The 21,590-nt window shown below is 43.2% G+C and overlaps 1 protein-coding gene across 1 annotated transcript in view; it reads right to left on the bottom strand.

Moving 5' to 3' along the window:
- Positions 1-1,099: 1,099 nt before the first annotated feature.
- The window catches only part of LOC140187032 (fas-binding factor 1 homolog), a 139,403-nt gene continuing 118,912 nt past the window's right edge, over positions 1,100-21,590 (bottom strand). The window contains exons 28-31 of the mRNA XM_072241897.1: positions 17,150-17,287; positions 16,627-16,744; positions 15,540-15,679; positions 1,100-3,884 (exon numbers count right to left, since the gene is read on the bottom strand). Of these exons, the coding sequence (XP_072097998.1) occupies positions 3,801-3,884; positions 15,540-15,679; positions 16,627-16,744; positions 17,150-17,287 (480 nt within the window). The 3' untranslated portion in view covers positions 1,100-3,800. The remainder of the gene's footprint in view (positions 3,885-15,539; positions 15,680-16,626; positions 16,745-17,149; positions 17,288-21,590) is intronic.

The raw sequence follows: 21,590 nt of genomic DNA, 5'->3' as shown, positions 1-21,590 counted from the left end.
AAATTGAGCTCTCGTGCACCACTTGCACTGGCAGCTAATTCCACACTCTCACCACTCTGAGTGAAGAAGTTTCCCTTGATGTTCCCTTTAAACTTTTCACATTTCACCCTTAGCCCATGTCCTCTGGAAAAAGTCTCTCATAAAAACTTCACTTGCCCCAACATTGAAACGTTCCCACAACCTCTGGACTCAGTTTCAAGGACTCTTCATCTAACATGCTTGACATTTTTTAAAAATTATTTAGTTTGTTGTCTTTTGCACATTGAACACCCAAGTTGGTGCAGTCTTTTTTATTATGGTTATTATTCTATTCTGGATTTGAGTATGCCCGCAAGAAAATGAATCTTCAGAGGGTGTATATGGTGACATATGTACTTCGATAATAAATTTACTTTGAACTTGGATCACATCAGACTGTGCAGATGAATTTCTCACCACTGGGTGGCAAACTCCGCTCCAGAATGCAAAGACTCACAGTGAGATTGTTCAGAAGTGGCAGATATTTGCTCATGGAGGGATATAGTGCATGAACGTTGTGCACCTCAGATATCAGCCATCAGCCTAATGGAGCCTTCCTTTTTTTTTTACAACGAGGTACTGCCTGGGCAGCTGAAGGTATTCAAATAATAGGCAAAAGTAGAAATACATACATTTAAATATGATGACTGGCAAGGCAGAGAACTTGTCTGGTCCATGCCAACTTCTTGCTGCTGCATTGTACAGGAAGTACAGAAGCTTGAAGTCCCACACCACCAGGTTCAAAACCAGCTAGTTCCCTTCAACCATTCAGTTCTTTGAACCCACCAGCACAACCCTAATTACTACCTCGGATAGCAACACTGTGACCACTTTGCACTAATAGACTATTTTTGTTCTCATTGTTTTTTTGTAAAAACTGTGTAAAATTTGTTTTTCACGTGAATGCTGCTTATCTGATGCTATGTGCCTGTGAGACTGCTGCCAGGAATATTTTCATTGCATCTGTGTGCACACATGGAGTTTAGTGGGACCGGTACATTTTGGCCCAATTAAGTGGCTGCCTCAATTCGCTGAAGTTTTATGGAAATAGGTAAAAAGGTACACAAAAGACAAACTACTATTTAACTGAGGAACAAACTATGTATTCAAATGAAATACAGGGAAAATTATAGCACCATCAATACTACTACGGTGCTATAAACTGTATTAGTTCCTAACAATTACTGATGGAAAAATTCATCTGCCACATTCTTTAGACTGACTGTAAATAAACAAAATCAGCACAGACATTTAGTGTAAGATAGTGGACTACCTTCATAAAATGTTATTAACAATTACATCCTCCAAATCTTCATTTTCATTTTAACATCCAAAATGATGTTGATACCTTCCAATTCTTTGTAGTTCCTAACTTGTTGAAGTAACTTTCATTTACACTCCCAGCCGTTTCTGGCCTGAATGCTTGAAACCGCTGTGAGCAAAACAGTTCTAAATTGTCTTGCTGCTTATTTCTCACCAACTTTCTGTGATACAAGTCACTTTTTTTTTTAAAAAAACACAAGCACATGCCACTGACAATATTTAAAAACTTTGCTCTAAGCATGGTGTAGTGTCTAAAAGCCACACAAGAGTATGCATCTTACATTAGTTAGAAACTGTGCTGCTACAGTCTTCTGCCCCAGTTAACTGGCATAGTGTCCCAAATAAACAAAGGGAATTCTGGCTAGTTTCTCAACTACTTTTTGTTCTGTAAGAGTTGTCTCAAATAAGCAGCTGTCCTGATTAACCAGAATCCACTGTATTTGCTTATATGACAGTAAACGAGTTTGATTCTAAAATGGCTTTCATAACAGAAATACTGCAATGGACAAGGGCAGCACATACTGGCCACATCTTCGGAAACTGTCCAGCAGTGAAGAATCAAGAACTAATAGGCATGAGACCATTAGACCTACTTTGTAATAAGGCTTCTTAGTTAGGCTGAATGGCATTTAAAAAAAATTGGCTTTTGTTGATAGTAACAATGAACATGGGATAGCTGAAGTCATTTTCTGGAAGGAAAAATTTGGTAGTTGGGTGAGTGTAACCAGATTTGAGGACAACAGAGGCTCCCTGCATGAATGGGTTGTCCTGGGGGTGGTTACTTTGGAGAATTTTGATGTCAAGAATGCATTTTTTTGGGGAGCATCATATTTGTGCTGGAGAGAAATGGTTCCCTAACTCACTTTCTTGGAACGGAGAAATTTAATGAATGTTTGCTCCAGGCTGTCCATGACTACTATCTAACATGATTTTAAGGTGTTTGTTTATTCTTTTATAATGTTATTTATGTACTTTAGGTTAGTTCTCTTGTTTTTACGTGTTTCTGTGATTTTATAATTCACATTGGTCTAATTTATGTAATAAAATTTATAGTTCTACATTTTTAAAACATCAGTTGAAGCCTTTACAGATGAAAACCAATTAATGGTCTGAACCCTTTTCATCTTCTCACAGCACTGCAGTGGTTTATGTGCTTCATGGTGGGAGATCAGCTAGATTCCCCTGTAGATTAGAAACAGTAAAACTATTAAAGATTAGAATAGATACATTGTTAGTGTGCTATCAAAGTTTGAGTCAATGTGAGGTTGCTCAGGAGGGAAAAAAAATTAAACTTGACCCAAGCCTTAAACTACCTTGCTGTAAATGTAACAATGTTAAACCAATGTTGATCCATTTGAGACTAAAACTAGGAAGAGAGGGCACATGCATTCATACAAGCACATCACTATGATAGAATCACATCATAGTCGAGAGAGTAGTGAGCCAGACTGGCAGGGAACGTTCTGACCTGAATCTGCATATTTTATCTCAATATACATTTATCCAAAACTGACAGATGCTATTGGAAGTAGGTAAGACAGTCAGTTCCACTTCCCGCACTTTGTTTTAATTTTAAAAATATAAATAAAATGTGCTGCATTTAATTCTGTAGAGAACTTCTCATAATGTACATTAATCTCTAGAAAATTATCAAGAATCCCTACAGTAAAAATAGATGAACTAGTTAGGTTGTTTTGCATGAAGTGAGTATTCTAGAAAGTAGCAGGGCTCTTTTGTGTTGGAGCCACAGTTTCAAGAGAATGAGACTTTTTAATACTTTTGATCATGGATTAATCTGCTGACTGGATTAAAAAGACCATTCTCAAATTTGAAATCTGATGTACATTAATGTTCAAAAGTTAAGACTGCTATTCCTCTCTACTTAACACAGATTGCCATCTGACTGTCTAATTCCAGTATCAAGTCAAACCCTATAGTCCTTCCCAGGAAAATAATCAACTTATCAAGTAAACAAAATGATTAAGGGAATAGGAACTAGCTATGGGCTGTGGGCAAGTTAATTTTTTAATTATGATTTAGAAGTGCGTATTTCAGAAAACTCAGACCATGCTTAAACTCCCTGCTTGATAGGATTTTGGTTCATAATCACTGAAAAAGTTTGTTACAAATCGTGTAGCTTCAAACACTGCCAGGTCAAGTCCGCCAACTATCCACACAATGTGATTTACATTTGAGGGACTAGGCTTGTTTGATTTTCATAGACAGTCTAAACTTGTGTCAAAAAATTAGTTACATCCAAGCCAGCAGATGAGTTAGAAATTGTTACCACAGGAACAATCAGGTACATAATTCATTCACAAAATGATATTTTGATGTACCTGACTTGCTTTCCTACAAAAATAATATATATTAAAAAATACTAGATTAAAAATTTGCACAGCTTATAATCATAACAAATGTAAAAAAAATGCCAATGGAAGACCAGCATCATGCAGTTTTTATGCTGTTTGGCTAAATACATTATATTGAGCCTTCTTCAGTGTCTCCAGGAAGAACTGCTCATCTTCAAGGAAATCATGATCCTGCAGAAGGAGAGAACGAGACAAATCACTGAAGGGGCACTATTAAGCTAATTGTGTGTCAGACTGAAATAGACAATATGATTTCAGAATGTGCTGATTCTATTCAGAGCTAGAAACATAGAACATAGAAAACCTACAGCACAATACTTTGGACCACAATACTGTGCCGAACTTTAGAAATTACCAAGGGTTACCCATAGCCCTCTATTTTTCTAAGCTCCATGTACCTGTCCAGGAGTCTCTTAAAAGATCCTGTTGTATCCGCCTCCACCACCGTTACTGGCAGCCCATTCCACGCACTCACCACTCTCTGCTTAAAAAAACTTACCCCTAACATCCCCTCTGCACCTTAAAACTGTGCCCTCTCCTGTTAGCCATTTCAGCCCTGGCAAAAAGCCTCCGACTATCCACACGATCAATGCCTCTTATCAACTTATACTGTACACCTCTATCAGGTCACCTCTCATCCTCCGTCGCTCTAAGGAGAAAAGGCCGAGTTCACTCAACCTATTCTCATAAGGCATGCTCCCCAATCCAAGCAAAATCCTTGTAAATCTCCTCTGCACCCTTTTGATGGTTTCCATATCCTTCCTGTAGTGAGGTGACTAAAGGCAATACCCCAAATAGGTCCTATGTAGTGTAACATTACCTCTCTGCTCTTGAACTTAATCCCATGGTCGATGAAGGCCAATGCACTGTATGCCTTCTTAACCACACAGTCAACCTGTACAGCAGCTTTGAGTGTCCTATGGACTCTGACCCCAAGGGACCCACACTGCCAAGAGTCTTACCATTAATACTATATTCTGCCATTATATTTGACCTACCAAAATGAACCACCTCACACTTAAACACGAAGAAATCTGCAGATTCTGGAAATTCAAACAACACACACAGAAAATGCTGGTGAATGCAGCAGGCCAGGCAGCATCTATAGGAAGAGGTACAGTCGACATTTTGGGCCGAGACCCTTCATCAGAACTAACTGAAAGAAGAGATAGTAAGAGATTTGAGGGGGGAGGGGAGATCTGAAATGATATGAGAAGACAGGAGGAGGAGGGATGGAGTTAAGAGTTGGAAAGTTGATTGGCAAGAGGGATATGAGGCGGGAGAAGGGAGAGGGTCATGGGATGGGAGGCCAAGGGAGAAAGAAGGGGGGGGACCCAGAAGATGGGCAAGGAGTTATAGTGAGAGGGACAGAGGGAGAAAAAAGGAGGAAAGAAAAATAAATAAATAGATATTTATTTATGAGTGTAAGGGCATGTGTGGCACTTGTTCCGCTTGCAAGGATAAGTGCCGGGAGGGAGATCAGTGGGAGGGGATGGGGGGGACGAATGGACAAGGGAGTTGCGTAGGGAGTGATCCCTGCGGAATGCGAAAGTGGGGGGGAGGGAAAGATGTGCTTAGGGGTGGGATCCCGTTGGAGGTGGCGGAAGTTACAGAGAATTATATGTTTGCCTTCTATATATTGGTGGGACCTGACACAGGCTGGGAGACCGTTTCGCTGAACACCTACACCCTGTCCGCCAGAGAAAGCAGGATCTCCCAGTGGCCATACATTTTAATTCCATGTCCCATTCCCATTCTGATATGTCTATCCATGGCCTCCTCTACTGTAAAGATGAAGCCACACTCAGGTTGGAGGAACAACACCTTATATTCCGTCTGGGTAGCCTCCAACCTGATGGCATGAATATTGACTTCTCTAACTTCCATTAATGCCCCACCTCCCCTTTGTACCCTACCCTTTATTTATTTATTTCCCCCCTTTTTGTTTTCTCTCTTTTTTTCTCCCTCTGTCCCTCTCACTATAACTCTTTGCCCATCCTCTGGGCTTTCCCCCCCTTCCCCTTTCTTTTTCCCTAAGCCTCCCATCCCATGATCCTCTCTCTTCTCCAGCCTCGTATCCCTTTAGCCAATCAACTTTTCAGCTCTTGGCTCCATCCCTCCCCTTCCTGCCTTCTCCTATCATTTCAGATCTCCCCCTTCCACTTTCAAATCTCTTACTATCTCTTCTCTCAGTTAGTCCTGATGAAGGGTCTCGACCCGAAACATCAACTGAACCTCTTCCTATAGATGCTGCCTGGCCTGCTGAATTCAACAGCATTTTTTGTGTGTGTCACCTCACACTTATCTGGGTTGAACTCCATCTGCCACTTCTCAGCCCAGTTTTGCATCCTATTGATGTCCCGCTGTAAACTCTGACAGCCCTCCACACTATCCACAAACCCCCAACCTTTGTATCATCAGCAAATTTACTAACCCAGCCCTCCACTTCTTCATCTAGGTCATTTATAAAAATCACGAAGAGTAAGGGTCCCAGAACAGATACCTGAGGCACACCACTGGTCACCCACCTCAATACAGAAAATGACCCGTCTACAACCACTCTTTGCCTTCTGTGGGCAAGCCAATTCTGGATCCACAAAGTAAGGTCCCCTTGGATCCCAAGCCTCCTTACTTTTTCAATATGCCTTGCATGGGTACCTAATCAAATGCCTTGCTGAAATCTATATACACTATATCTACTGCTCTTCCTTCATCAATGTGTTTAGTCACATCCTCAAGAAATTCAATCAGGCTCGTAAGGCATGACCTTTCTTTGACAAAGCCATGCTGACTATTCCTAATCATATTATGCCTCTCCAAAAGTTCATAAATCCTGCCTCTCAGGATGTTCTCCATCAACTTACCAACCACTGAAGTGAGACCTACTGGTCTATAATTTCCTGGGCTATTCTTACTCCCTTTCTGGAATAAGGGAACATCAACTTCAACCCTCTAATCCTTTGGAACCTCTCCCATCCCCACTGATGATGCAAAGATCATTGCCAGAGGCTCAGCAATCTCCTCCCTCGTCTCCCACAGTAGCTTGAGGTGTATCTCATCTGGTCCCAGTGACTTATCCAACTTGATGCTTTCCAAAAGCTCCAGCACATCCTCTTTCTTAATGAATTGAATTGACTTTAATTCTTACATCCTTCACATACATGAGGAGTAAAAACTTTTGTTTAAGTCTCCGTCTAAATGTGCAATGTGCAATCATAGCAATTTATAAAAATGTTACATAGAAATACACTCAAATCAGCGTGAGTTGATCAGTCTTATGGCCTGGTGGAGCCTGTTGGTCCTGGCTTTTATACAACGGTACCATTTTCCAGATGGTAGCAGGTGGAATAGATTGTGATTGGGGTGACTCCGGTCCCCAAAGATCTTTCACGTCCCTTTTACACACCTGTCTTTGTAAATGTCCTGATCATGGGAAGTTCACAACTACAGATGCACTGGGCTGTCCGCACCACTCTCTGCAGAATCATGTGATTAAGGGAGGTACAGTTCCCATACCAAGTAGTGATGCAGCCAGTCAGGCTGCTCTCAATTGTGCCCCTGTAGAAATTTTTTGGAATTTGGGGGCCCATACCAAACTTCCTCAACCGTCTGAAGTGAAAGAGGCTCTGTTGTGCCTTTTTCAACACACAGATGATGTGTACAGGCCACGTGAGGTTCTCGGTGATATGGATGCCGAGGAACTTAAAGCTGTTTACCCTCTCAACCCCAGATCCATTGATGTCAATAGGGGCCCCTCCTATAATCCACAACCAGCTCCTTTGTTTTTGCAACATTGAGGGTGAGGTTGTTTTCCTGACACCACTGTGTCAGAGAGATGACTTCTTCCCTGTAGGCCACCATGTTATTGTTTGAGATTCAATCAACGTAGTGTCGTTGGCTGTGGGTGGCGACACAGTCATGGGTATATAAGGAGTAAAGTAAAGGAGGGGATTCAGTACACAGCCCTGAGGGGCTCCTGTATTGAGAGTCAGAGGTGTGGAGGTGAGGGAGCCCACTCTTACCACCTGCTGGCGATCTGACAGGAAGTCAAGGCTCCAGCTGCACAAGGCAGGGTCAAGGCCAAGGTCTCTGAGCTTCTTGTCGAGCCTGGATAGAATTATGGTGTTGAATGCTGAACTGTAATCCAAGCACAGGATTCTCACGTAAGCATCCTTCTTCTCCAGATGTGCAAGGACACTATGTAGAGCAGTAGTTATTGCATCGTCTGTCAACTGGTTGTGTCGGTAGGCAAATTGTAGGGGTCCAGTTTGGGTGGTAGCATGCTGCAGATGTAATTCTTGACCAGCCTCTCAAAGCATTTGCTTATTATTGAGGTGAGTGCGACAAGCATGTTACCTTGGTCTTTTTTGGTACAGGGACAATGGTGGATAATTTGAAGCAGGAGGGCTACATGCTCAAGCTTTTCAGTCCGCTGTAAGTCATCCCTACGATCACCAAGATCCTTTTCTGTGGTGAATACTGAAGCAAAATATTCATTAAGTACCTCTGCCATCTCCTCCAGTTCCATTCACACTTTCACTGTCACACTTCATTGGTCCTATTCTCTCACGTCTTATCCTCTTGCTCTGCACATACATGTAGAATGCCTTGGGATTTTCTTTAATCCTGCTTGTTAAGCCCTTCTCGTGGCCCCTTCTGGCTCTCCTAATTTCATTATTAAGCTCCTTCCTGCTAGCCTTGTAATTTTCTAGATCTCTATTATTACCTAGTTTTTTTGAACCTTTCGTAAGCTCTTCTTTTCTTCTTGACTAGATTTTCAACAGCCTTTGTACACCATGGTTTCTGTACCCTACCATCCTTTCCCTGTCTCATTGGAACGTACGTATGCAGAACACCACGCAAATATCCCCTGAACATTGCCACATTTCTGCTGTACATTTCCCTGAGAACATCTGTTCCCAATTTATGCTTCCAAGTTCCTGCCTGATAGCTTCATGTTTCCCCTTACTCCAATTAAATGCTTTCCTAACTTGTCTGTTCCTCTCCAATGCTATGGTAAAGGAGATAGAATTGTGAACACTATATCCAAAATGCTCTCCCACTGAGTGACCTGACACCTGACCAGGTTCATTTCCCAATACCAAGATCAAGTACAGCCTCTCCTCTTGTAGGCTCATATTCATATTGTGTCAGGAAACCTTCCTGAACACACCTAACAAACTCCACCCCATCTAAACCCTTTACTCTAAGGAGATGCCAATCAATATTTGGGAAATTGAAATCTTCCATGATGACAACTCTGTTATTATTACACCTTTCCAGAATCTGTCTCCCTATCTGCTCCTTGATGTCCCTCTTACTATTAGGTGGTCTATAAAAACACCCAGTAGAGTTATTGACCCCTCCCTGGTTCTAACTTCCATCCACAAAGACTCAGTAGTCAATCCCTCCTTGACTTCCTTTCTGAGTTTCATTATTTAATGACTGGGGCTGAATACTTTCTGCTAGTTCCCTGAGATTTGGCTCATAACTAGACAGCCAGTCTGAGACAGTCTGTGAGGTGTCTGTCAGTAAGACAGCTCCTGTACTTAGTTTTAATAATTTTCATCTGTGAAAATGCAATTTCACACAGGTAAGTTGACCAGAAGTAGGCACTGACTTTCAGTGCACATGTGGTGAGATGAGGAAAGACTCCCTGACAAGCCCCCAAAAGTCACCGTCCCTTGATCTTGCTTTAAGCTAAATGTCATTTTGCAAATCAATTATTTCCATTTCAATATCACTTGGCACACTAAATACTTGCTGGAATTTGGCTGCTATCTGTTCTATATCAATTAGCAGAAATGGGTTTGAAATAAATGCAGCAATATCTTTCATGACGTTTAACTCCCCAAAACGCCGATCGAACTCTATTGCCAGTTTGTCTCGGTAAGCACAGTACTGCTCAGGGTGAAAAGCGTTTTTTTTTTCCTTGATGGCCTATAACAGTTTCTTCAAGTTGAGAAAGTGTGTCAGCCTCTGTTCTTTAAATTTGAAATCCAAACACCAAGCTTGGCCTTAAACACATTTACTGTGCTTATCATGTGGGGCAGGTGTAGATCTTTTCCCATGAGCTCGCTGTTAACTGTGTTTAATTTAGCCGTTAGGTCTGTCCGAAACCCTAAATCTAGTAGCCACGCATCATCTGACAGTTCCTCGTGCTCCTCGTTTCTTTATCTCAGGCAGCAAGTCAACAAACCATTTCAGCACATCGCCCTCGCAAACCTCCTGACAGACTGAATATTCGAATGGACAGTTTCCTTTGTTAGACTGAATGTTGAATCTGCCACATTTTTCAGGTGTTTTGTATTGGTAAACTGTTACTGAGACACTAGAATAAGTTTCAGGGGTATGCAAGCTAATGACACCACTGTTTTTTGTTTCCCAGTTCTTTTACATTTGGGGAATGTTGGAATTTAAAGGGGGAGAAGTGTTGTAATGTGAGCATTATAAAGATAAGTTAATACCAATTAGGATAATGGTAATATAGCAATACCCCCGCTACGGAAAGCTGTTTGTAAACAGAGGGACTGCGCAGGCATGTGACGTCGGGCAGTGCAGCGCGGCAGATTTAAAAGGGCAGACATCCTGCTTCCGGTTTGATTCGAAGAAGGAGTCTGAGAGTCTGAGTGGGAGTGCCGAGAAAGACATTTTTGAAATTTTCGTTATTTTTTTTTCTCCAACGGCGTTCTGAGAGGCGGGACTGCGCAGGCGTGTGACGTCGGGCAGTGCAGCGCGGCAGATTTAAAAGGAACAGAGCCTCATAGAGCGGGCAGCGTAGTTTGTGGGCTGCGGAGTGAGCCGGGAGCAGAGTGAAGACTTAAGGGCTTCGGCTCAACAGGCTTAGGCGGAAACGGGCGAGGAAGGTTTGGCATTCATTTTCTGTTGTTATTTGAGGAGAGGGGCAGTATGAGTGTGAGGGCAGTTTGCTGTTCTCGGTGTCGGATGTGGGAGGCCCTGGAGTCTCCAAGCCTCCCGGACGTCTACATCTGCGCCAAGTGCATCGAGATGCAGCTCCTAAGGGACCGCGTTACGGAACTGGAGCTGCAGCTCGATGACCTTCGTCTGGTCAGGGAGAGTGAGGAGGTGATAGAGAGGAGTTGCAGGCAGGTGGTAACGCCGGGGCCACGGGAGGCAGACAAGTGGGTCACGGTTAGGAGGTGGAAGGGGAAAGGTCAGGTAATAGGGAGTACCCCGGTGGCTGTGCCCCTTAACAACAGGTACTCCTGTTTGAGTACTGTTGGGGGGGACAGCTTACCCGGGGGAAGCGACAGTGGCCGTGCCTCCGGCACAGAGTCCGGCCCTGTAGCTCAGAAGGGTAGGGCAAGGAAGAGGAGGGCAGTTGTGATAGGGGACTCGATAGTAAGGGGGTCAGATAGGCGATTCTGTGGACGCAGTCCAGAGACCCGGATGGTAGTTTGCCTCCCTGGTGCCAGGGTCCGGGATATTTCTGATTGTGTCCAAGATATCCTGAAGTGGGAGGGTGAGGAGCCAGAGGTCGTGGTACATATAGGTACCAATGACATCGGTAGGAAAAGGGATGAGGTCCTGAAAGGAGAATATAGGGAGCTAGGAAGGGAGTTGAGAAAAAGGACCGCAAAGGTAGTAATCTCGGGATTACTGCCTGTGCCACGCGACAGTGAGAGTAGGAATGAGATGAGGTGGAGGATAAATGCGTGGCTGAAAGATTGGAGTAGGGGGCAGGGATTCAAGTTTTTGGATCATTGGGTCCTCTTTTGGCGCAGGCGTGACCTGTACAAAAAGGACGGGTTGCACTTGAATCCTAGGGGGACCAATATCCTGGCAGGGAGATTAGCGGGGGCTACTGAGGTGACTTTAAACTAGAATGGTTGGGGGGTGGGAATCAAATTAAAGAGGCCAGGCGTGAGGAGATTAGTTCACTACAGGGGGATGGGAACCAGTGCAGAGAGACAGAGGGGTGTAAAGTGAGGGTAGAAACTAAAAGTACTATGGAGAAAAGTAAAAGTAGCAGGCCGACAAATCCAGGGCAAGCATTAAAAAGGGCCACTTTTCAGCATAATTGTATAAGGGCTAAGAGAGTTGTAAAAGAGCGCCTGAAGTCTTTGTGTGTCAATGCAAGGAGCATTCGTAATAAGGTGGATGAATTGAAAGTGCAGATTGTTATTAATGATTATGATATAGTTGGGATCACAGAGACATGGCTCCAGGGTGACCAGGGATGGGAGCTCAACGTTCAGGGATATTCAATATTCAGGAGGGATAGACATGAAGGAAGGGGAGGTGGGGTGGCGTTGCTGGTTAAAGAAGAGATTAACGCAATAGAAAGGAAGGACATACGCCGGGAAGATGTGGAATCGATATGGGTAGAGTTGTGTAACACTAAGGGGCAGAAGACGCTGGTGGGAGTTGTGTACAGGCCACCTAACAGTAGTAGTGAGGTCGGAGATGGTATTAAACAGGAAATTAGAAATGTGTGCAATAAAGGAACAGCAGTTATAACGGGTGACTTCAATCTACATGTAGATTGGGTGAACCAAATTGGTAAAGGTGCTGAGGAAGAGGATTTCTTGGAATGTATGCGGGATGGTTTTTTGAACCAACATGTCGAGGAACCAACTAGAGAGCAGGCTATTCTGGACTGGGTTCTGAGCAATGAGGAAGGGTTAATTAGCAATCTTGTCGTGAGAGGCCCCTTGGGTAAGAGTGACCATAATATGGTGGAATTCTTCATTAAGATGGAGAGTGACATAGTTAATTCAGAAACAAAGGTTCTGAACTTAAAGAGGGTTAACTTTGAAGGTATGAGACGTGAATTAGCTAAGATAGACTGGCAAATGACACTTAAAGGATTGACGGTGGATATGCAATGGCAAGCATTTAAAGGTTGCATGGATGAACTACAACAATTGTTCATCCCAGTTTGGCAAAAGAATAAATCAAGGAAGGTAGTGCACCCGTGGCTGACAAGAGAAATTAGGGATAGTATCAATTCCAAAGAAGAAGCATACAAATTAGCCAGAGAAAGTGGCTCAGCTGAGGACTGGGAGAAATTCAGAGTTCAGCAGAGGAGGACAAAGGGCTTAATTAGGAAGGGGAAAAAAGATTATGAGAGAAAACTGGCAGGGAACATAAAAACCGACTGTAAAAGCTTTTATAGATATGTAAAAAGGAAAAGACTGGTAAAGACAAATGTAGGTCCCCTGCAGACAGAAACAGGTGAATTGATTATGGGGAGCAAGGACATGGCAGACCAATTGAATAATTACTTTGGTTCTGTCTTCACTAAGGAGGACATAAATAATCTTCCAGAAATAGTAGGGGACAGAGGGTCCAGTGAGATGGAGGAACTGAGCGAAATACATGTTAGTAGGGAAGTGGTGTTAGGTAAATTGAAGGGATTGAAGGCAGATAAATCCCCAGGGCCAGATGGTCTGCATCCCAGGGTGCTTAAGGAAGTAGCCCAAGAAATAGTGGATGCATTAGTGATAATTTTTCAAAACTCGTTAGATTCTGGACTAGTTCCTGAGGATTGGAGGGTGGCTAATGTAACTCCACTTTTTAAAAAAGGAGGGAGAGAGAAACCGGAGAATTATAGACCGGTTAGCCTAACGTCGGTGGTGGGGAAACTGCTAGAGTCAGTTATCAAGGATGTGATAACAGCACATTTGGAAAGCGGTGAAATGATTGGACAAAGTCAGCATGGATTTGTGAAAGGAAAATCATGTCTGACGAATCTCGTAGAATTTTTTGAGGATGTAACTAGTAGAGTGGATAGGGGAGAACCAGTGGATGTGGTATATTTGGATTTTCAGAAGGCTTTTGACAAGGTTCCACACAGGAGATTAGTGTGCAAACTTAAAGCACACGGTATTGGGATTAAGGTATTGGTGTGGGTGGAGAGTTGGTTAGCAGACAGGAAGCAAAGAGTGGGAATAAACGGGACCTTTTCAGAATGGCAGGCGGTGACTAGTGGGGTACCGCAAGGCTCAGTGCTGGGACCCCAGTTGTTTACAATATATATTAATGACTTGGATGAGGGAATTAAATGCAGCATCTCCAAGTTTGCAGATGACACGAAGCTGGGTGGCGGTGTTAGCTGTGAGGAGGATGCTAAGAGGATGCAGGGTGACTTGGATAGGTTGGGTGAGTGGGCAAGTTCATGGCAGATGCAATTTAATGTGGATAAATGTGAAGTTATCCACTTTGGTGGCAAAAATAGGAAAACAGATTATTATCTGAATGGTGGCCGATTAGGAAAAGGGGAGGTGCAACGAGACCTGGGTGTCATTATACACCAGTCATTGAAAGTGGGCATGCAGGTACAGCAGGCGGTGAAAAAGGCGAATGGTATGCTGGCATTTATAGCGAGAAGATTCGAGTACAGGAGCAGGGAGGTACTACTGCAGTTGTACAAGGCCTTGGTGAGACCGCACCTGGAGTATTGTGTGCAGTTTCGGTCCCCTAATCTGAGGAAAGACATCCTTGCCATAGAGGGAGTACAAAGAAGGTTCACCAGATTGATTCCTGGGATGGCAGAACTTTCATATGAAGAAAGACTGGATGAACTGGGCTTGTACTCGTTGGAATTTAGAAGATTGAGGGGGGATCTGATTGAAACATATAAAATCCTAAAGGGATTGGACAGGCTAGATGCAGGAAGATTGTTCCCGATGTTGGGGAAGTCCAGAACGAGGGGTCACAGTTTGAGGATAGAGGGGAAGCCTTTTAGGACCGAGATTAGGAAAAACTTCTTCACACAGAGAGTGGTGAATCTGTGGAATTCTCTGCCACAGGAAACAGTTGAGGCCAGTTCATTGGCTATATTTAAGAGGGAGTTAGATATGGCCCTTGTGGCTACGGGGGTCACGGGGTATGGAGGGAAGGCTGGTACAGGGTTCTGAGTTGGATGATCAGCCATGATCATAATAAATGGCGGTGCAGGCTCGAAGGGCCGAATGGCCTACTCCTGCACCTATTTTCTATGTTTCCGGGGTTGCGGGGTTTTACTTCCGGTCTTTTCTGCGCATGTGTGTATAAGCCCCTCGGCCGCATTGGTTTTGCCATCCCAGATAAAGTTGTTCCTTTGGACATGAAGTTGTCGAGTGGTCCTTTTTCAAAATAGAAGTTACTACAAAAGGTATGAAGTATTGTAATATTCTTAAAGAAAGACAGCTACGGCCTGCTTGATATGCTAGTCACAGTGTTTTCTTGGTTGAATTAATTTGAAAGTTTGACAAAAGCATTTTATGTAATTCAAATACAATTCGTCCAAGTAAAAGGCCTCAAGTTGGAAGTACAATCTGAGTTGTTTTTTCTCTAAACGATTTAAAGGGTAGATCTTGCTTTTCACTAAGGCCGAGGTAGGGGATCTTGGGCTTAAAAAGGTTGGCGACCCCTACCCTAGTGTTTAAATAATTTGATTTAATATTCTTTTTATTCAGTGCAATATTCACCTTTGGCAGTTTCCACTGCTATTCATTAGTCAACAAAATAACTTGTTTGATGTATTCCCAGAATATTTTTCAATTTTCAAACACACAGGCTTCCCAGAGACTGGGGATCACAGTTTCACATTCGGGACTTACAGGGAAAATAGTTTCACTCAGCAGATATTGGTTGTTTGGAATTCTCTACAACATCTCTGTGGAGGTTTAGTCACTGAGTATATTCAAGACTGAGGTCAATAGATGTTAAGGTGTTAAGATGTTAAGGGAATTGAGGGATATGGGTTTTAGTGCAGGACTACTGCACAGATAAACCAGTCATGAATGAGAAAACAGACAGGAGGGGATGAATGGCCCATTCCTGCTTCAACTTTTATTCACAAAGATCAACAGACCTCACCTTCTCACCAGCAAGTCTGAAAACAGCAAGCTTGGCCCCCAATTCTGAAGCCTCGGATCCTACAATTTTCTCAGTATATCGACCTGATCCAGAATTCCCAGGTGTACCACAAAGAGCATTCTCGCGCATTGGAGAAAGATCTGAAAGAGAAATGAGCAGCACTTAACATTTACCTTCGGCTTTTACAGCTTGCAATGAAGGACACAAATAGTATTATTCCAAAAATCACTTAAGTTGGAGAAAAATTTCAAAATTGTCAGAACCTCATATATTCCTTATGGATGGAGAGAGCCAAACAGCCTGAAATCACATCCTCAACTTTGGGATTTGGGCTGATGACACCTTGCCATATTTACTTGGAATCTTACTGCCAAAAGCTTCTAACAATGTCAAAGGGAAAATTAAGTGATTTACCACAGCCCAAATGAATAGAAACTACAAGTATCGAAACATTTGGGAGTCATAGGTCTGAAATGACCTATAGATTTACATTGAGGGTTTTGTGAAGATCCAATCCCTGATCATTTTTAACATGGGGAACATCAGCCTGACTCAGTGTACACTCTCATTGCTACAGCTGCAGGTTCGCTAGAGCTCCAGAACTTGAAATGTACTTCAGCGTTGTAGAAAGAGCTGCTGTGGTGTCAGCCGTTTAAAAACAGAATGCTGGGAATACACCTGAAATGCTGACAATTCCTCTTGCCCTCTCCCCCCCCCTGCATCCCCAGACCCCATGTCCCCACAGATGCTGCTCAACCTGCTGAGTTCCTGCAGCAGATTGTTCGATGCTGGAAATACTCACCTGTTCAGGCAGCACCTTTGAAAAAGAAATGTAGCCTGATTTTACTGAAAAGCAGTGTAGTACTTTAATGCGTGCTCTTAAACATTGTCTTTTCAAAGCTGATGGACACAGTGTAGGTGCCACTCCACACCTTTGCTCTGCATTATCTCCACACGCAATACACTCTTTACTGTAGGTATTACACACCCCTCTGCATTGAGCGCTACAAGCTGAGGAATACAACTAACAAAAAGTGCGCTGCATGTACCAATCAACGGGAGATTGTAGTTTCAATGAAGCACTTACAAGAATGGTCTACCATGGGTACCATTTGGTTCCTGATAGGTGGCACCAGTGTACTGACGGGAATTTCTGTTGTGAATTTGCGTGGTTGATATCGTTGCTGGGCGAGACTCAGACGTTCCTGAAAATCAAATTGAGTTTAGTCACAATAGGTGCAACTTGATCCATCTATTTCTCTTCCCATATTATTTTCAACAGAATCACCCACTCCTATCTATTAAGCACTTAGATTGAAACAACACTTCCTCTTTACAAACACTGTCACAGTTCCATCACAGTATTAAGTGGAAACAGTCGAATCTCCCCTCCTCCCTACCCCCTACCCATGAAAAAATGTCTGTTATTTTCCTCTCCCTGTTACACAGGCTCAGCACATGGAGGTGGGTCAGCATGATCATCGCATGCCAAGGCTGTCTTCTCTCCTCCCCATCCAGCTGAAGTGCTTGTCAAAACCACCCCCACCTGACCCAACAGTAAGAAGTGTAAACGTGCTTGCTTTTCCCCTCAACCCTTGCCATTCTCGTACCTGGTGTATCTGCTGTTCTTGCTGCTGAAGTCTCTCCATTTTCCGTTGGATAGCATGCAGTCGTGCCTGGTGCTCAGACTCTACCCTTCTGGCTTCCATAAAAGCTTGTTCCCCTTCCTCAAACTTCTGAGAGGCAAGCTGCAGAGGAAAAGATTAAAGACAGCCACTTTACATTTTTAACTCACTAATAGAATGCATTCACCTGGTAATTATTCCAGGAAATGGTCAGAAACTCCTTGGACAAGTAGTTCATGTGCAACACCTTAAGTCACACCAATTGGAACATGTGGCTAGGAAGACTGTCTAAGGTGTGTGACTGGGAATTCCCAGCAAAGTGAAAGGCTAACTGTCCTCAGTTATCGAAGACTCCAGATCGAACCCACAGAATTCTGGATATGAAGTGGTGTGTTGGTGTTATTGGTGGAGCCAATGATTATTGCCCACCACTGACTGTTCTTAAGATGATAGTGATCTGCGTTCTTGAAATATAGCAGCCTGCGTTTTAAAATGAACAATGAAAAATTGAACTATACGAGGGGTAATTGATAAGTTCGTGACCTAAGGTAGAAGGAGTCAATTTTAGAAAACCTAGCACATCTATTTTTCAACATAGTCCCCTCCTACATTTACACACTTAGTCCAGCAGTCGTGGAGCATTCGGATCTTGGACCTCCAGGAAGGGTCCACAGCAGGGGTGATTGATAAGTTCGTGGCCTAGGGTAGAAGGAGATGAGTTATTAACTTCAAACTTTCTGCCTAATCACTCAAAGAGTTGAACTGCATGTGAATGTAACGAGAGCTGTATAACTCATTTCCTTCTACCTTAGGCCACAAACTTATCAATCACCCCTGCTGTGGACTATGCAGGGTGATCCCCAGCCCGAGAGGTTAAGTTAGACCTTGCTAGACATGCTCAGAACCTTGGAGATCAGAAAAAAGAACAAGTGGAGGAGTCAACATATTGGACATCTGGTCCACTGCTACAACTGTACACAAAATGAAGCTACCGGGTACTCGCCATATTATCTGTTGTTTGGGCGCAAGGCGAGGTTGCCTGTCAACCTGTGTTTTGGGACTAACAAGCAAGACCTACAAGCCAATACTTATCTGAAGTATGTGTCTGATATGAGAAGGGAGCTGAAAAAGGCTTATGAATTAGCTGAGGTTGTAGTTACCAAGCAGAATCAAGGAAATAAGAGGAGGTATGATCAAAAGGTCTGGTTTTTCCTCATAAAGAACTTGGGACTACCTGGGAAGCACAAGTTGGCTGACTGTTGGGTGGTTACGCCCTGTGCAGTGGACAGTCAGATGCCAAACACACCAGTTTTCTAGGTAATGGGAATAGGCCTGTCAAGATTCTCCATCAGAAATATCTTCTACCTCTGGGACAAGAGGTATGTTTTGACCCAGAGTCTGCCCTAGTAAAAAGACTCTGTGACAATGTGGGGAGACTGAAAAACCAGCAGCAGGAAGGATTAAACTGGCACCTGCCCCTGAAAGGGATACGGACTTGGAGGGAGAGGAAATGGTGGTGTGGTATATGCTGCCTTTCACCAACTCCCCAATAACTGAGGAGGAGATTCCCAACCTTTCTCACGCTGAGGCAGGCAAAATGGGTGGGGGAGATTAGCAGTGCTCAGGCAGGTTTGCAGCTGGTCCATGGGGCGGGGCTGGGCTCTAAGGTAACTGGGGATGAAGCTGAGCTCAGCCAAGGGATCTGGGGAGGCCTCGCCATATAGACCAGAACTATCCCAAGGAATGTCTGAAACTGAAGAATAGATGATGGGATAAGGAGGTATCAAAGAATTAGGAGACCCCCAGATAGCCTATGTAGCACCAGGGGAACAAAGTGCTATGACTATCCCCCTACTGAGATACGTCACTACCTTTTACAAATGGATTGGAGGTGCTCACATCAGAAAATTCCTTTGAAAGCAGTGTTATTAATACGAGATGACAAATTATTTCAAAGTCATGAGGACATGACTATTTTGGTGGGGGGAGAGCGTAATGCCCTGGTTCATATTTTTACTGTTAAGATGTATGTAATTCATTTAGCAGTTTTGTAAGAGTAGTCTGTTCTGTTTCAGCTTGTTTGGGTTATTGTTGAAGATAAGAGATGAGGAGAAATGTGTGCCAACCAATTAGGATGGTCAAATTAAGGGGAGGTTTCTCTGGTGAAGGACACTAAGGTTGGGCTTGGGGCTTTTGTTCGAGGGAGATGAAGAGGGAAGATGCAGGAGAGAAGAGGTCGTAGGATTCGACCCGGAGCGGGACCATGATTTGACAAAGCCAGGGTGAGATCAATTGAGGATCGGTGATTATGGAGAAACTTTGAGTTTCAATTTGTGCACATTTGACTGTTTAATTAAAATGGGCCCTTTTCTTTTTTTTTGTTCTTTTCTTTACTAGCCCTTTAGTCGAATATTATATTCATGAATATAATCTTTTAATCGTATGCAGTGTGCTGTCTGTTACTTGGTAGCACTAATTTGTAACGGGGCAGCAAATTACACAGCATCCACACAAACAGGGGTTTGGGGTGGGATGCGTCTCAATCTCACAGGTTTGGCGGTTCTGGAGGTTTTCTTCCCGAGACTTATGCAGCCAAGGAAACCAGGGGGTTTCAGTAATAAATCTGGTGTATATTTTCACTTACATTATTCCACAAGCCCTTGAATAAATGGGGAAAATGGTTGCTGATTTCCTGGCTGCTCTTTCCCTTATCAGCTAGGCATAACTTATTTGATAGTTGACTCCAGATTGCTATATTTGTATACAACCACTAGCGTAACAGTAACAAGATTTGCCTGTGTTGAAGTGTTCAGAAATTGGACCCAGGCATCATTCACCCTAACAAAGGCTTCATTTTTGCCTGTCATGTTTCCTAATCATGACATATCAATATCTGTAGCTTGTTTTAATTAATTAATGACAGAAATTGGATCAAAAAAATCATGTAGTTTGTAAACAGCTCACAATAAAACAAGAACAAGATGGCATCAATAATTGGTAACTTTTTGCATGCAGCTCCGATGGGAATCATCAAATAGGGCTACTACAGCTGACAATCATATTCACAGCCATGGCAACCTTGGTAAGCAACATTATTTTAAGGCATTTAAAAAATCTATCAATACTCAAGATCAGCAGAACCCAGACTGCAGACTTGGTTCATGAGTTCAGTTCCCCTTTAAGGAAATGGAAGTGTGGAAGACAAGCCAGTCTACAAGTATGATTGAAACGTAGAAGCTTTAGAACCCCACTCCCAACGATCCTGCTCATGAATGTACAATCTCTAGAAAATAAAATTGAAGATTTCTGAGCAGGATTGCAGTATCAGAGGGATATCAGAGACTGCTGTGTACTTTGCTCTACAGAAAAGTGGCTCATCGCCACCACTTCAGATGCAGCAAAAACAGGGCAGCTCATGAGATTGAGTTTTTAAAGGTAGAGGAGTTGGAGTATGATTTATGATTAATTCATGGTGCACAGACATGGTGGTTCTGTCTTAACCCTGCTCATCCAATCTGGAACATCTACCAGTCAAATGTCATCCATTTTATCTGCTGAGGAAGTTTTCAGCCAACATTGAAGTAGAGGTGTATGTTTCACCTCAGGCCAACATCAGGGTGAGCACCATGATCAGCAGAACCGAAACAGCACACCCTGATGCCTTCTGTATAATTGCAGTGGATTTCAACCAGGCCAGCTTGAAGAAGTCTATGAACAACTACCACCAACATATCACCTGTGGAACCAGAGGAGCCACCATACTTAACTACTGTCATACCACCATCAAGAATGCTTACCGCACCATCCCACACCCACAGGTGATCAGACTTTCTAGGTGAAAGTGTAAACACCTGGCTGTACTTCTACTCCAGCATATACACAGAGACTAAAGACCACAGCACCAGTAGTGTGGACCAAGAAGGTATGATGAAGGGAGTCAGAGGAGCACTAACAGGACTGACTGGACAATATTCAGGAAATCATTTTCGAATGAATACGCCACTGTTGTCACTGACTTCATCAAGACTGTGTGGATGAGTGTGTACCTTCAAGAATATACCAGATGTACCTAAATCAAAAGCCGTGGATAAACCAGGAGATTCGTAGTCTGCTGAAGGCTAGATTTGTGGTATTCAAGACTGGTGATCCAGGACTCTACAAGGCGTACAGAAGGCCATTTTAGAGCGAAAAAACAATTCTGATGGAAGTTAGAGACAGAATTAGACGCACCTAAGCTCTGGCAGGGTTAGCACACCATTACTTCCTTTACTCAGCTTTGGATCACCTGGACAATAGCAACACCTACATCAAGATGTTGTTAATTGATTACAGCTTAGAGTTCAACACAATCATATCCTCAGTTCTAATCAACAAGCTCCAAAACTTGAGCCTCTGTTCCTCACTCTGCAAATGGATCCTTGACTTC

The sequence above is a fragment of the Mobula birostris genome, chromosome 24 (genome assembly GCF_030028105.1).
Source record: "Mobula birostris isolate sMobBir1 chromosome 24, sMobBir1.hap1, whole genome shotgun sequence".
NCBI lineage: Eukaryota > Metazoa > Chordata > Chondrichthyes > Myliobatiformes > Myliobatidae > Mobula > Mobula birostris.
This window is presented reverse-complemented; position numbering and strand designations above follow the sequence as displayed.